This window comes from Melanotaenia boesemani, chromosome 4 (assembly GCF_017639745.1).
Source record: "Melanotaenia boesemani isolate fMelBoe1 chromosome 4, fMelBoe1.pri, whole genome shotgun sequence".
NCBI lineage: Eukaryota > Metazoa > Chordata > Actinopteri > Atheriniformes > Melanotaeniidae > Melanotaenia > Melanotaenia boesemani.
The window spans coordinates 13284931-13296835 of record NC_055685.1 but is presented as its reverse complement, the minus strand read 5'-3'; the positions used below and the strand labels follow the sequence as shown (position 1 = coordinate 13296835).

The 11905-nt window shown below is 40.8% G+C and overlaps 1 protein-coding gene across 1 annotated transcript; it reads left to right on the top strand.

Annotated features, from left to right (window-relative positions):
- The first annotated feature begins 340 nt into the window (after positions 1–340).
- On the top strand, positions 341–10931 carry haspin (histone H3 associated protein kinase). Its single transcript, XM_041983460.1, has 16 exons — positions 341–764; positions 1221–1388; positions 1592–1723; positions 2148–2285; positions 2396–4289; positions 4719–4863; positions 4957–5108; positions 5193–5387; positions 6760–6845; positions 7021–7083; positions 7170–7261; positions 7456–7535; positions 7615–7703; positions 8103–8245; positions 8358–8460; positions 10291–10931. The coding sequence occupies exons 1-16, from the start codon at positions 613–615 to the stop codon at positions 10490–10492; spliced, it is 3834 nt and encodes a 1277-aa protein (XP_041839394.1). The 5' UTR covers positions 341–612; the 3' UTR covers positions 10493–10931.
- Positions 10932–11905: the final 974 nt, after the last annotated feature.

The window sequence follows — 11905 nt, the reverse complement described above, 5'->3', positions numbered from 1 at the left end:
CTGTCAAGGCCTGAAATAAAGAAATATCTGTCTAATGCAGGTTTTCTTCTTTTCAGTTAAGTGTTTGTGCAGCATTAATTAAAGCCATATAATGCAGGATCATCCTAATTAAACAACTGTTGATTAAAGATATATAACTGGCTGTTGGATTTGACTAAATTTGGACTATTTTTTTACATTAGATGGCCACTCTTTTCCAAGCCTGTGCTCTTGCCAGCCCTCGCCCGTTTCCTCCTCTCCTCTCCTCCAGCTCCAGGCTGTAATTACTCCAAACCACCAGGAGGCGCTGTGCCGAGAGACACTCAAATTATTAACCAATCACCAGCGTCCAACATTTTGAACAAGAAGCGGGCCCTGGTGAAGTCTCCGATCAGAGAATAGCGAAAGACAACATACAAATTCACCGCTGTCTTTTCAGATGGACTAAAACTACCATTTGGGTTGCGTTTTGTTGAGCGTTTTTTAATAAACTGTATGCGTGTGGAGGTAGTTTGGGTGCCGGTATCAACAGTTAATCAAGGTCCATCTATACCTATCGTTTTGGCTAGGAACGTTAGACGCGTGTTAAGACTGGGTTAGCTCATTACCTCGATTGTAGTTGAACTTAGAAACATGAAGCCGTTCAAACCGGTTATCCTGAAAACGTACGGTAGACAAATGCGAAAGGTTTCTGCGTGGATTTCACCTGAAAATCGTAAGCGGGTCTTTGATAGCAGCACGTCAACAGACGACATGTCTGTATTTGAACCCCCAAAACGTAAAAGGTATGCACAAATTTCTATGGGAACCATTAGTCTTAATTGACATTTTTATACTCCTACATTTCTTCACGTATAAACCTGTCTAGTTCTATAACATATTATTTCTCTGTGCTATTACACAAGTAGATTACAAAAGAAATACTGTAAATTTATAATCAGGCCAGATTACATTTTGAAAACGTGTGTTGTGTAAACCACGTTACGTTGTCTGCGATTACTTGATTATATTTTTAAACCTAAGACAAAGCACAACTATTGTCTACAAATCAGCACTCACAAAATCTGTATGATGATGATGATTAATGTTTAAAGAAAATAATTAGAGGCCAGTGGATATCACATCCAGAAATAACTGATCCGGTCAAATACTAAGAGTTGTGCATTTGTTAAAAATTTTAAGCATTTCTTGACCTACACACACACGCTTCATTTTTGTCTTCTTTTGTTTCTATATTCCAGAGGGAAGAGCTCTGTGGCTAGTGGCTGTAGAGTGTCTCGTCTTGCCAAGAAAAAAGCCATGCTATATCTGACTGAGAAGCATAGTGTTATAGAAAACATGAGTGATGAGGAGAATATCATCCCTTCTCCATCCAAACCACTACCTGCTGCACAAAGCAGGGCAACCAAGTATGTGAATAAACATGGAGCTCAAAATGCTTTAATTTATACTATTTTTCTTTGTATGAACAGTGACATTTCATCACACTGAAAGACTTTGTAGCATTTTGTTACTGTTACGTTGGATCTTTGAGATTTGCATCATTTGTACTAATTTGAATTATTTATATGATTATGCTTTTTTTCTCATATTTTTGCTTGCTTTACCTCAGGGCAAAGAAAACTAGTGTTTGCCAATTTTTCCATCCTGCCAAGAGAAAGGCCGTATTGTGCCTGACAACGTCCAGCTGCAATGAGGACAACATCATGAAGCCCTCTTCTCCCCAGCGGCAAAAGATGACCAAGTCTGTGCATGGATGACTTTTTTCCATTTTGTTAAAACTGTCTGCAAACAAATTTAGTTTTACATGGCACTGTTTTACATACAGGCAGATTTTCTTCATTTCTAAGAATATCCATTCTTCATTACAAAAGCTGTAGTCTTCACTTGCATATTTAGATCTTTAAGGAGGAAAGCAAAAGAGAAAAGTTTACATTTTTTAAGACTTTACAAAGGATTTTATGCTTCTTAGATATCCTTTGGTTTGGCAGCCATGCATCTTTAACCACACTGCCTTTATCCTTCAAGTGTCTTGTGTTGTATTGACTATAGCTGACCTTCAAATGCGCTGGTCTGGTCATGTCTTTGGGATTGTGTGTGTGTGTTTTCCAGACAACACTTAAATTTTGTCTACTAGTGTATTTTTGAAATAATCTTTGTGTTGACAGGAAAAGCCTGCTTGTGTCTGAACCAGTTCTTAAAAGGATGAGAGGCCAGGGGGTTGCTGTCCCCAGTGAAAGTGAGGAGGAAGAAACATCAGCACTAAAAGACCAAAAAGTCTCGGCTAAAAAGAAAGAAGACTCTAAGTAAGTACCCAGTCAGGTTATTAATGCCCCTTTTAAAGTACTGAAGTGTGTGTGTGAAACATAAATGCTGTGAACACTTGCTTTATTTTTATTTTTCTTCACTTCCTCAGTGTTCATGTCCCATCTTCCGGCCGCTTTGTAACCCGTCGCAGACGTGCAGCACCCGCCAAACTCCATAAAGCCATAGCAAGTATACTCCACTCTTCGGATGAATTTACCTCTGGAGAATTTCGCTCCAGCAGGATTCACCGGCCCTTGAGGAGAAGGAGGGTCCCTCCAGCATTTGGGCTGTCCAGTTCACAGAGCTTGGTTAACTCTACCGGGATTTCCAGCTTCTCTACCGACCCCTTCCAAGTGATGTCCTTCAACGAGTCAGCAGATGACATTCTCGGACCCTGCCCCAGTAAACCCATCTTCTGTTCCACGCCCTCAGCAGGACCCTTCAGTAAACAAGGACAAATTAAAATCTGTCCCACCCACGATGAGGTCACCACTCCTCCATCATGTATAGGTGTTTTGAACACCTTTCAAGAAAACCTGGTTTCACTGCAGCAGTCCAAATCAGCCTGTAAACTCAATTCTGAGGAGAGGCTGCAGAGAACAGCGAGCGTGCATCACAATGAAGACCTCTCTTTTGATTTATTTACAGAGCCCAAGAGAGGTAGCTGCAGTGGAGACTCTGAGAATAAGAACAGGAAGGAATTACCCACCACAACTGTGCTGTCTGCAGACGACGAAAGCAGCAGTAATTTTGTGTCGACAGCAGGAAGTTTAGAGTTGCTAAGAGAGGCTCTAAAGGAGGAATGCTTGAGCCATCGCAGCACAGTTCAGTTGAGGAGATTAGACCACACCACTTTGATGCAGCTTTGCAGTCAAACAACCTACTTATCCTGTTTGGAGTTTTCAAGCTCTGGAAACTGGAAAATTATAGACCCCGTGGATGAGAGTCAAAGTGTTGTTTTCGTCCTATCTTCAGAAAAATCATTTAATCATCAAATTTCTGTGGCAAACAATAAAAGCGATTATTCACAAGCTTCAGTGGCTGACAGAGCAGACGTTTCAGCATCAGCTGACTGTAAGCAGTCAGCCAAACACTTTAAAATAGAAGCACCTGCGGAGGAGTCTGAATCAGATATTTGTGATGGCTCCACCCACCAAACAGACCAGAGCTGTGATGTTATCATGAGAGCACAATTATCTGTTAGTAGCAGTGAGGTAACAGGGTTTTCTGAAGATGAAGCTAAAATAATAAAGGGGAAAAAATGCAGAGTTCAGTTACAGAGATTGTCTTCCTCTCAAATTACAGCTCAGTACTTAAAAGAGGGATGTGTAGCTTGTCACGATAAGTCTGTTGATCAAAAAAGTAGCCAGAATGAAAAGAAATATGTCAGATGTTCAGGAGGATCTACAAAGACCGTGACGACATCCCTGGAAGAGTCAAAAACCAACAAGAGTCCACTGGCCAAGACAAAGTCCACTGATCCAGATGAAACGGCAGCTCTCACCTTAATACTGAAGGAGAAATGTTTGACAGACAAACTTATTGTACAAGCAAAGAAGAAAACTCTGTCACAACTGAAAGAAGTTCTGAAGCCCAAAGATGCTTCACTGAAATCATCTACAGACGTGTCAGACTCAGCCAGCGATGACGTAAGGATGACTGGCCGTCTGTCTGAGAGTGACTGCAGCGAAAACGAAGCCTCATTGAAAGTTGGCGACTCAGTTAGTTCAGAGAGTAAAATAAGCTCTGGCACTGAAGTTGAGAAAAACTCCCAAATAGCTGTCCCCACAAGAAAAAACCTGTCTCTTGCTCCTAAAGAAAAGAAAAGAAGGAGCTCCTTTGCAGATCGATCTGGGACTACAAGGAAGGTATGCGTGAGCGGGATAAGCACGAGTCGATGGAAGAACAAAGGTGGCGATGCATTCTGGAACAGGACAGCGCAGATGGGTGGCGCTAAGGCTGCGGACTGCAGCATCAGCGAGCTGATGTCAAAACAGCCAGCGGTGAGAACATCATCCGCAAAAACCTCAAAGTCATAACTGATATTAGTTTTTTTTTTTTTTTTTTTTTTTTTTTTATAAATCTAGTAATCACTAGCTGCAGCCCTTTTAGTCAGAGACATCCTTGTATGTTGGATCAACAGGAAAACCCAAAATACATATATATTTCTTTGCCAAAGCTTAGTAAAAATCACAAATACAATATATTATCACATCTTTACCTCCAAAATCCTCTACCCAGTCAGCTCACAAACCTGTCTGCAATAAACCTAATTAGCTGAGATGTTCAGTCAGGTGTTTTGATTTAGCTAAATAGCATCATGCAGCTTTTCCAGGCCATCGTTTCACCCTCCAAACAACCAGTTGGCATGATCTCAGAATATGAACTAAGTTATTAAAGTTTAAAATCTGTATTGTGCATCCCGTATGTAGGAGTTGGCAGGACCTACAATGAATTTCTTGACCCCAGTCAGAGTGAATCGGCTCAACATGTCATCTCTGTTGGCTAATCTCTCACCCAACACACACACCTGGAGCCGACTCAAAGCTGCCCTCTCTGTTCACCGCAAGGGGATGGGTAAGGATGTGCGTCAATGGTTTTGACACAGATTTAAAGACTACTTGTCTTCAGTTTACTCCACCTGTTTCTCTGCTTGTTTCCCATCTTTAGTGCAACTAACTCCAAGGAATTTAAACCTGTCAGCACAAACTTCTCCCAGAAGGCCGAAGTTAATAGATCTCAGCAGGGATCTCTTTTCCTCGCCAAGCCGCACACCACTTTCCCAAAATTTCAAGTCACAGCTGCTGAGCCAATACTCCTTGGTACAATGACACACCTGTAAACACTAGCCACCACTGACCTCATGACAACCTTGCAGTGCATTTCAGCTGTCTGTGTGTCTGCAGTCTGCAGATGTGTGTGAAGAGCCAGATCTGTCTGATGCAGAGAAGGTGTATGCCGAGTGCGGCCAGCAGCACCCTCTGCCATGGGAAGAGTGTATTCCCCATCATCGTATGAAACAGTGCGCGAAGATCGGAGAGGGGACCTTCGGTGAGGTCTTCTCCACCACTAAGGCAGCTGGAGAAATGGTGGCACTCAAAGTACGTATATTTATATCTGTATTACTCTCTGTCAGAGGTATGGTGTTGCCTGAGATTTGACAACCTGATAAACCCACCTACATCAGAAATATTTTAAAATCCTAAGTCTGTGACTTCCCTCTTGATGAGAAGCGTTGCTGACTGACTTCCCAATACAAAATTCATTTAGAAGCTTTATAAAAAGTTTGTCATGCATTGGTTTAACAAACGGCTTCACAAAGACCCAGACTCCTAACTTGAGGATAGTATCTCTATGCTGAAACCACAGCAAATTTCACTCTCTGAAGTCATTTCATGCTCAATTTCCTTATAGCCAAATGCTAAACATATCTGTTCGAAGCAAGAAAAAGAAAACAAATTTTAACAATTTATTTTATAAAGTGACTCATAAATCCGCGACATATGACGCTATAAAATAATTATACTCATGAATGTATTTGACTTAAGTACATAGTTTCTGTCCTGTGGTGGCAGAGTCAAGTTTGAGAAAACAAAACCTGACCAAATCAGTTTAAATATAATCGATTATGGGGAAGAGAAAAGAAGTTTTAAGTATTTGGGCTCATCTGTGGCTTGACCCAAATCTCCCAGCTGAAAATGCTGAAATTTTTAAAGGCACAAAATCATACATGTGGAGAGAATTTGGATGGAAAAAATCTTGCCAGCTTCATTGCCGCCCATTTTATAAAAGCACAGTACCAAAACACTAAATCTCTATGTTGGAGGAATGTAGCTGTGAAATAGCAAATCACTATCATGTATTTTGGGTCAGTCCAAATATAATAAACTACTAGAGAGAAATTCAAAAGGCTATGCAGATGAGTTTTAATACATGGATACCTCTTGACTTCAAAGTGGTTTATTTGGGCTGCATTCCTCCAGGAATAAAAGGTATTATTAGATATGTGGAATGTACTGTTGGTGGCAGAAAAAAAAAAGACCAAAAAAATAACGTTCGCTAGAGTGATCATAGATGACTGGTTTGAGGTGTCAACAGCGATTTATAATAAGGAAAATGTAACCTACTCTATAAAGATAAAGATGGATGTTTTTGGACAGTGCTGGAAAAGATGGGTAAATTATGTGAGAAGGTTTAGACTTGATTTAGTCAAAATAACAAACTGAAGGAAATTTTATGTATTTTCTGTGTGGAAGTGCTTTTACATTCTCATAGTATGAGACAGATCACTACTCAGACTAACACAGAAACTGCATGATCCCTCTTTGGATATAAATTTGGAAAATTGTTCTATAAAATATAAATGCTTAAACTAGCTTTATAACAAGAAGCCACACAGATAAAGTAATAAAGTAAATAAAGATGTAAAATAAATGTGTGAGCTCCCTGTTAACTTGTGAATTTTGTTCTCAGGTTATTCCAGTAGAGGGCACTGAGAAGGTGAATGGAGAGGATCAGAAAACCTTTGGAGAGATTCTTCATGAGATTATTATCTCAAAGTAGGTAGTACAGCTTCAGACTGCACGGCACATGAGTGTGTTTGCTGGGACAGCAGGGTTATGAGGGCTGAGTGTTTCGGTCTAGTGACACATGAAGATGAAACTTGGAAGCCATTGCAGTCCAGCTGGGCTGTGCTAATGAGCAGCATTGAAGTGCCTTTTTCCTTTCTACCAGGGAGCTGAGCAGCCTAAAAGAGAAGCAGCAGAACCAGACTCAAGGTTTTATTGGACTCATTGAGTAAGTTTTTCTTTGGATTGTGTCTTATTTCAGGTTTTTGTCTCAACAGAGTTAATGTGACTTGATGTGTGTCCGTTCCCTTTCAGCCTCCACTGCGTTCAAGGCTGCTATCCACCAGATTTTCTGAACGCTTGGGACACATTTGATCAAAGCAAAGTCTCTGAGAATGACAGGCCAGGTAAGTGGGGATAGGAAAAAATGTATTTTAAATGCATCATTTGAGTTTTTTGACTGTCAAAAATAACGTGTTACAGTTGTTATGTAATTAACGCATGCGCAGCGTGAAAAGCCCCATACATCCGTGAGGATTTTGAGGTCTATGTTGTGTGTTGATCTGTATAATCGGTTCTCTCTTTTTGTGTCTTTGCCTAGATTTCTTTAAAAAAGATCAGTTGTTCATAATTCTGGAGTTTGAGTTTGGAGGGGTTGACTTGGAGAACAGCAATGGAACGGTAGGCACAGAATGACAGAGCCGTTAGTCGGGATAGTTTGACTGGTGCAGCCTTTAATTCAATCCATTCTTGTGTTAAGTTGGCATCTTTAGGGGTGGCGAAGAGCATCCTTCATCAGGTCACTGCTGCCTTGGCTGTTGCTGAGCAGGAGCTCCGCTTTGAACACAGGTGGAGTACATGTTGTTTAAAATCTACAGTCCTGATTGAACCACATGCTTCAATACTTGGAAATGCTGAGCAGCACAAATCATCTATATAAAGTTTATAAAATTATAGAACAGAAAGGATGCCCATCCAAGTTACCAAGAACCCATAGCAACGCTTTTAAACATTTATAGTTTATAAGACAGCATTATGTGTGTGTGACCAGAAAAAAAAAATCTCATAAGATTAAAAAAAATCCTTATGTGTGTACCAGGCCTTAACTGCACATCTTTTGTATTGTAATGCAAACTTTCCTCATCCCCTGCATTACTAGTGGGGATGTATTTGGTGTTTGATGTTTACAGCAGTGTGATGGACGCCCTCTGTGTTGTAACAGTAAAATATTTTCTCCATTTACGGCAGGGACCTCCACTGGGGTAACGTGTTGGTGAAAACAACCACGCAGAAGACGGGCAGCTTTCTTCTCAATGGAACGGTTCACAGTGTGGCAACTAAAGGGGTGCTGGTCCGCATCATTGACTATTCTATCTCTAGGCTGGAAATTGGTCAGTTTATATTTTTCTGTCTTTACCTCCCGTAACCTCTCAGTAACTTATCTGTTCATATTACAAGGCCTTGTTTAAACCATAAACTGTGTAATGTATATTTTCACACCAGATGATCTGACGGTGTCCTGTGATATTTCAAACGATGAAGAGCTTTTCATGGGCCAGGGAGACTACCAGTTTGATATGTACCGGCTGATGAGACAGGAGAACGGGTCAGTGACGAAATCACAAACTAGTTTTCTCTCCACACTGAAATCTTCTGCCTGATACTGTGTAGATTCTGCTCTGGCCTCTTGGGCTTGGACTTTCAGAGTCACTCAAATATGAAACACATTTATCACATGTATTTAATCCTTATTGAGGAATTACTTATCCTTGTAGCGGTTGTAGGTTCTTATTCCACAACTTTAAACCAAAACATGAACTTTAATAATTATGATTTCAGCAGATACTATAGAGGAGAATAAAAAGGGGTGAACAGAGCCTACATACTCCACTTGAGCCCCTTAAGAAGTCCGTATTTGTAGAAAATTTTTGTAGCTGGTTTATAGACAGCAGACCAAATACAGGAAGCAGACTGCAAGGTGCAATTTGGGTTCAGCACACGGGATTGTGGGTAAACAACCAAAACATACACATGTGGGACGGGAGAAATGGCTCACGGTCAGACGTAGAAGATCGTAGTAAAAGTTCTTATAGAAATATGGTCACCCTGAGACTACTAACTTGATGCAGCTCCATGTTTTACTGTTATGTGGTGGAAATGGGCGTTTTGCTGCATTAACCAATAGATGAGTCAGTTTTCTTTTTCTGTGGTGTCTGGTCTTCTCCTTCAGTAATTGTTGATGCAGCGCCACCTCTGGCAGGGAATGGAATTTGTTATGAAAGATCAGATTTGTCTGAGCATTGCAGCATTACTGCAAACTCGCTCCGAAAGAACGTTGCAAACCTTGCCATCTTTTAATGCCCTCTTTAGAAATGGCTCTCCAGGCTTCCTGAAGAACTTTGAAACTTTTTTTCTTTGGGAAGTGGTGACTTTAAACTCCTTTTTCAGATAAATGTTCATGTTTTTGACTTTGAAGCATTTAAGCTAAAAAAAAGGCAAACTAAAGCAATGAGCCAGTTTTGTTTCTACACAGAATTGATGGACGACACAGTACAAATTTTTAATTTGGAACTTTTGATACTGTTACTTACAGACAGTTGTAAAGATGCATAATATCTGTATTGCTTCGATGAAAAATGTCTAACACATTTTGAGACACAATGTCATTTTTGTACCAACAAGGTGATTCTAAAGAGCTGTTTGCTTTAAAGTGTGGCATATCTTGGAATTTTATGCAGTGTGTGTGTCCATATAAAAGTGACAATAGGTATTGAATGACACAGCAAATGAGTCATATCTGAATGTTAAAACCTAAAGAAACGGGGGAAAAAAAACAGAAAATACCTGACCTGGTTCATCAGTTGATCTGTCTACTGTTCCCTGAAGCCTCACCAGAAATGGTCTCATTGGAAATGTGACTGTCAAGAAGTTATTCTTAAGGTAGAGAAAAGGCTGAGGTATGTCAAATGACACAAGAACTGGACTGAAAATTGGTGTCAGCAGGTCTGATGAAGTGGAAAAACCCTCCCCAGAGCCCAAGCTCAATGTTTCTGAAGTAGTGTGGGATCATCTGGAAAGAGCAGAACAAAGGCAGCAAAACACCCCAACGAGAGTTTGGAAAGTCCTTCAAGAAGTCCGGAGAACTACTCCTGAAGATTACTTGGAAAAAATGGCTGTGTTAAAGAATTAAGGTCGTCATATCAAACAAACTGAAGGTTTTTGTACAGGACTGTTTATCTCACTTTCATTCAGAACCGGATGAGTAGCTTGCAGTTCAGAAGAACTCCATGTATATATGGCTCCTGTGTGTTTGGATAAAAATAAACAAGTGGGGGGGGGGGGTCCCTAAAATGCCACTGTTGCTCCAGTGGACATGATCATTTACAGTAATTTATTGATCTTATGCTGATTTTATTTATTTTTTCTTAAATTACAGAAACAACTGGAGCAATTACCACCCCCATACTAATGTGCTGTGGCTGCACTACCTGTGCTCAAAGCTGCTTTCCATGAAGTACCGGGGAAAGGGAGGGAGGATCTGCAAGAACATGCGAGAAGAGCTCACTTGTTTCTATGACAACGTTCTCCAGTACAGCTCTGCCACAGAGGCACTGCAAAACTGCCCCATGTTTCAGTAATATGTGAGCCCTGAATTCATTCAACATGTAAGGAAGCTCACACTCAGGACTGTTTTGTTTTTTTGTTTGTATGTATGTAAAACCACATTTTGTTTAGCGACACCTGCTCTTTTACTATGCTTAATATGTTTACAAGTCCCTGTTTAGTTTGTCATCTTGGTAATAGTGGGTCTGCACCGTTTACTACCTGGGCAACCGAGGGTCTAGCTGCGTGGGCAGAGTTTTTTACGCCATTTAACGGGGCGATCAGTCAGGACATCAACTGGATGACCTACTCGGCTTGTTCAGTAAGAATGCCCTTATTAAATACATGGGTGCAACAAACAAATCAGAGGGGGTTTGCAGACACAATTAGAAATTTTTTTCAACTTGATAAACGATGTTGATGTGTGGCCTTTATGTTCAGTAGATAACCACGCATTAAAATGGTTCCTCAAACAGCTTCTGCCTATATTATGATTCTGTTCAGCTGCTTTAAGCTGTAGCTAAAGTCATGAGACCACCGATTGACATGGTTGCACTTTGCAGAACACAGCCTGAAACAAAAGCGTGAAAAATCACAAATGTCTGATATGCTTATGTCCATTTGTTCAACCTCTACAAATTTTATTGTTATGGGAGACTTTAACATACATGTGGACTCCCCTTCTTCTCCCTTGGGAGTTGAATTCCTGCAAATGTTAGACTGTCTTGGTTTACAACAGCATATTGGGGTCCCCACACCACACAAAGGGCCATAAATTGGACTTGGTCATCACAAACTCCATTCCTTTTCACAATCTGCAGGGCTATAACATGGGTGTGTCAGACCTTAAGGCCATTGCACTGGACATAACATCGGCCCCATTTTCTAAGCCAAAACGTAAAATCCACTTTGGAAGCATTGCTCAAATCAACCCATTCACATTGTCTGAAGATTTAAAAAATCTCTCCACTGTTTTCAGGTCCATTAATGACTGGGTTGAATACTATAACAGTGCACATGGGAGTATTTTGGACAAACATGCCCCCTTGAAAACTAGAACTGTTTACTTCACACGGTCTGCTCCCTGGTACACAGAAGAACTGCAGAGGCTTCCCTGACCGGCCATGAAGTTGCTAACCATGAGCACAAAAAACATTATGTAAAATCACTTAAAACTGCCTGCTCTCTTTACTACTCCAATCTAATAAATAGTGCTCCTGGCAACTCCAGCTATTTTCCTCCATAAATCACCACCTAAAGCCAAAAGTGCCTTCCATCACCTCTGCCTCAGAGAAGCAGTGCAATGAATTCAGTCAATTCTTTGCCACTAAAGTACACACTATCTGTAGCTCTTTGGCCCACCCCACCTCTGCACCCCCTACCGAGACAGCTGAGCCAATGTTCAGGTTTGTGGAGTTTGAGGTCACAGTGGAGCAGGTAGAATGCAC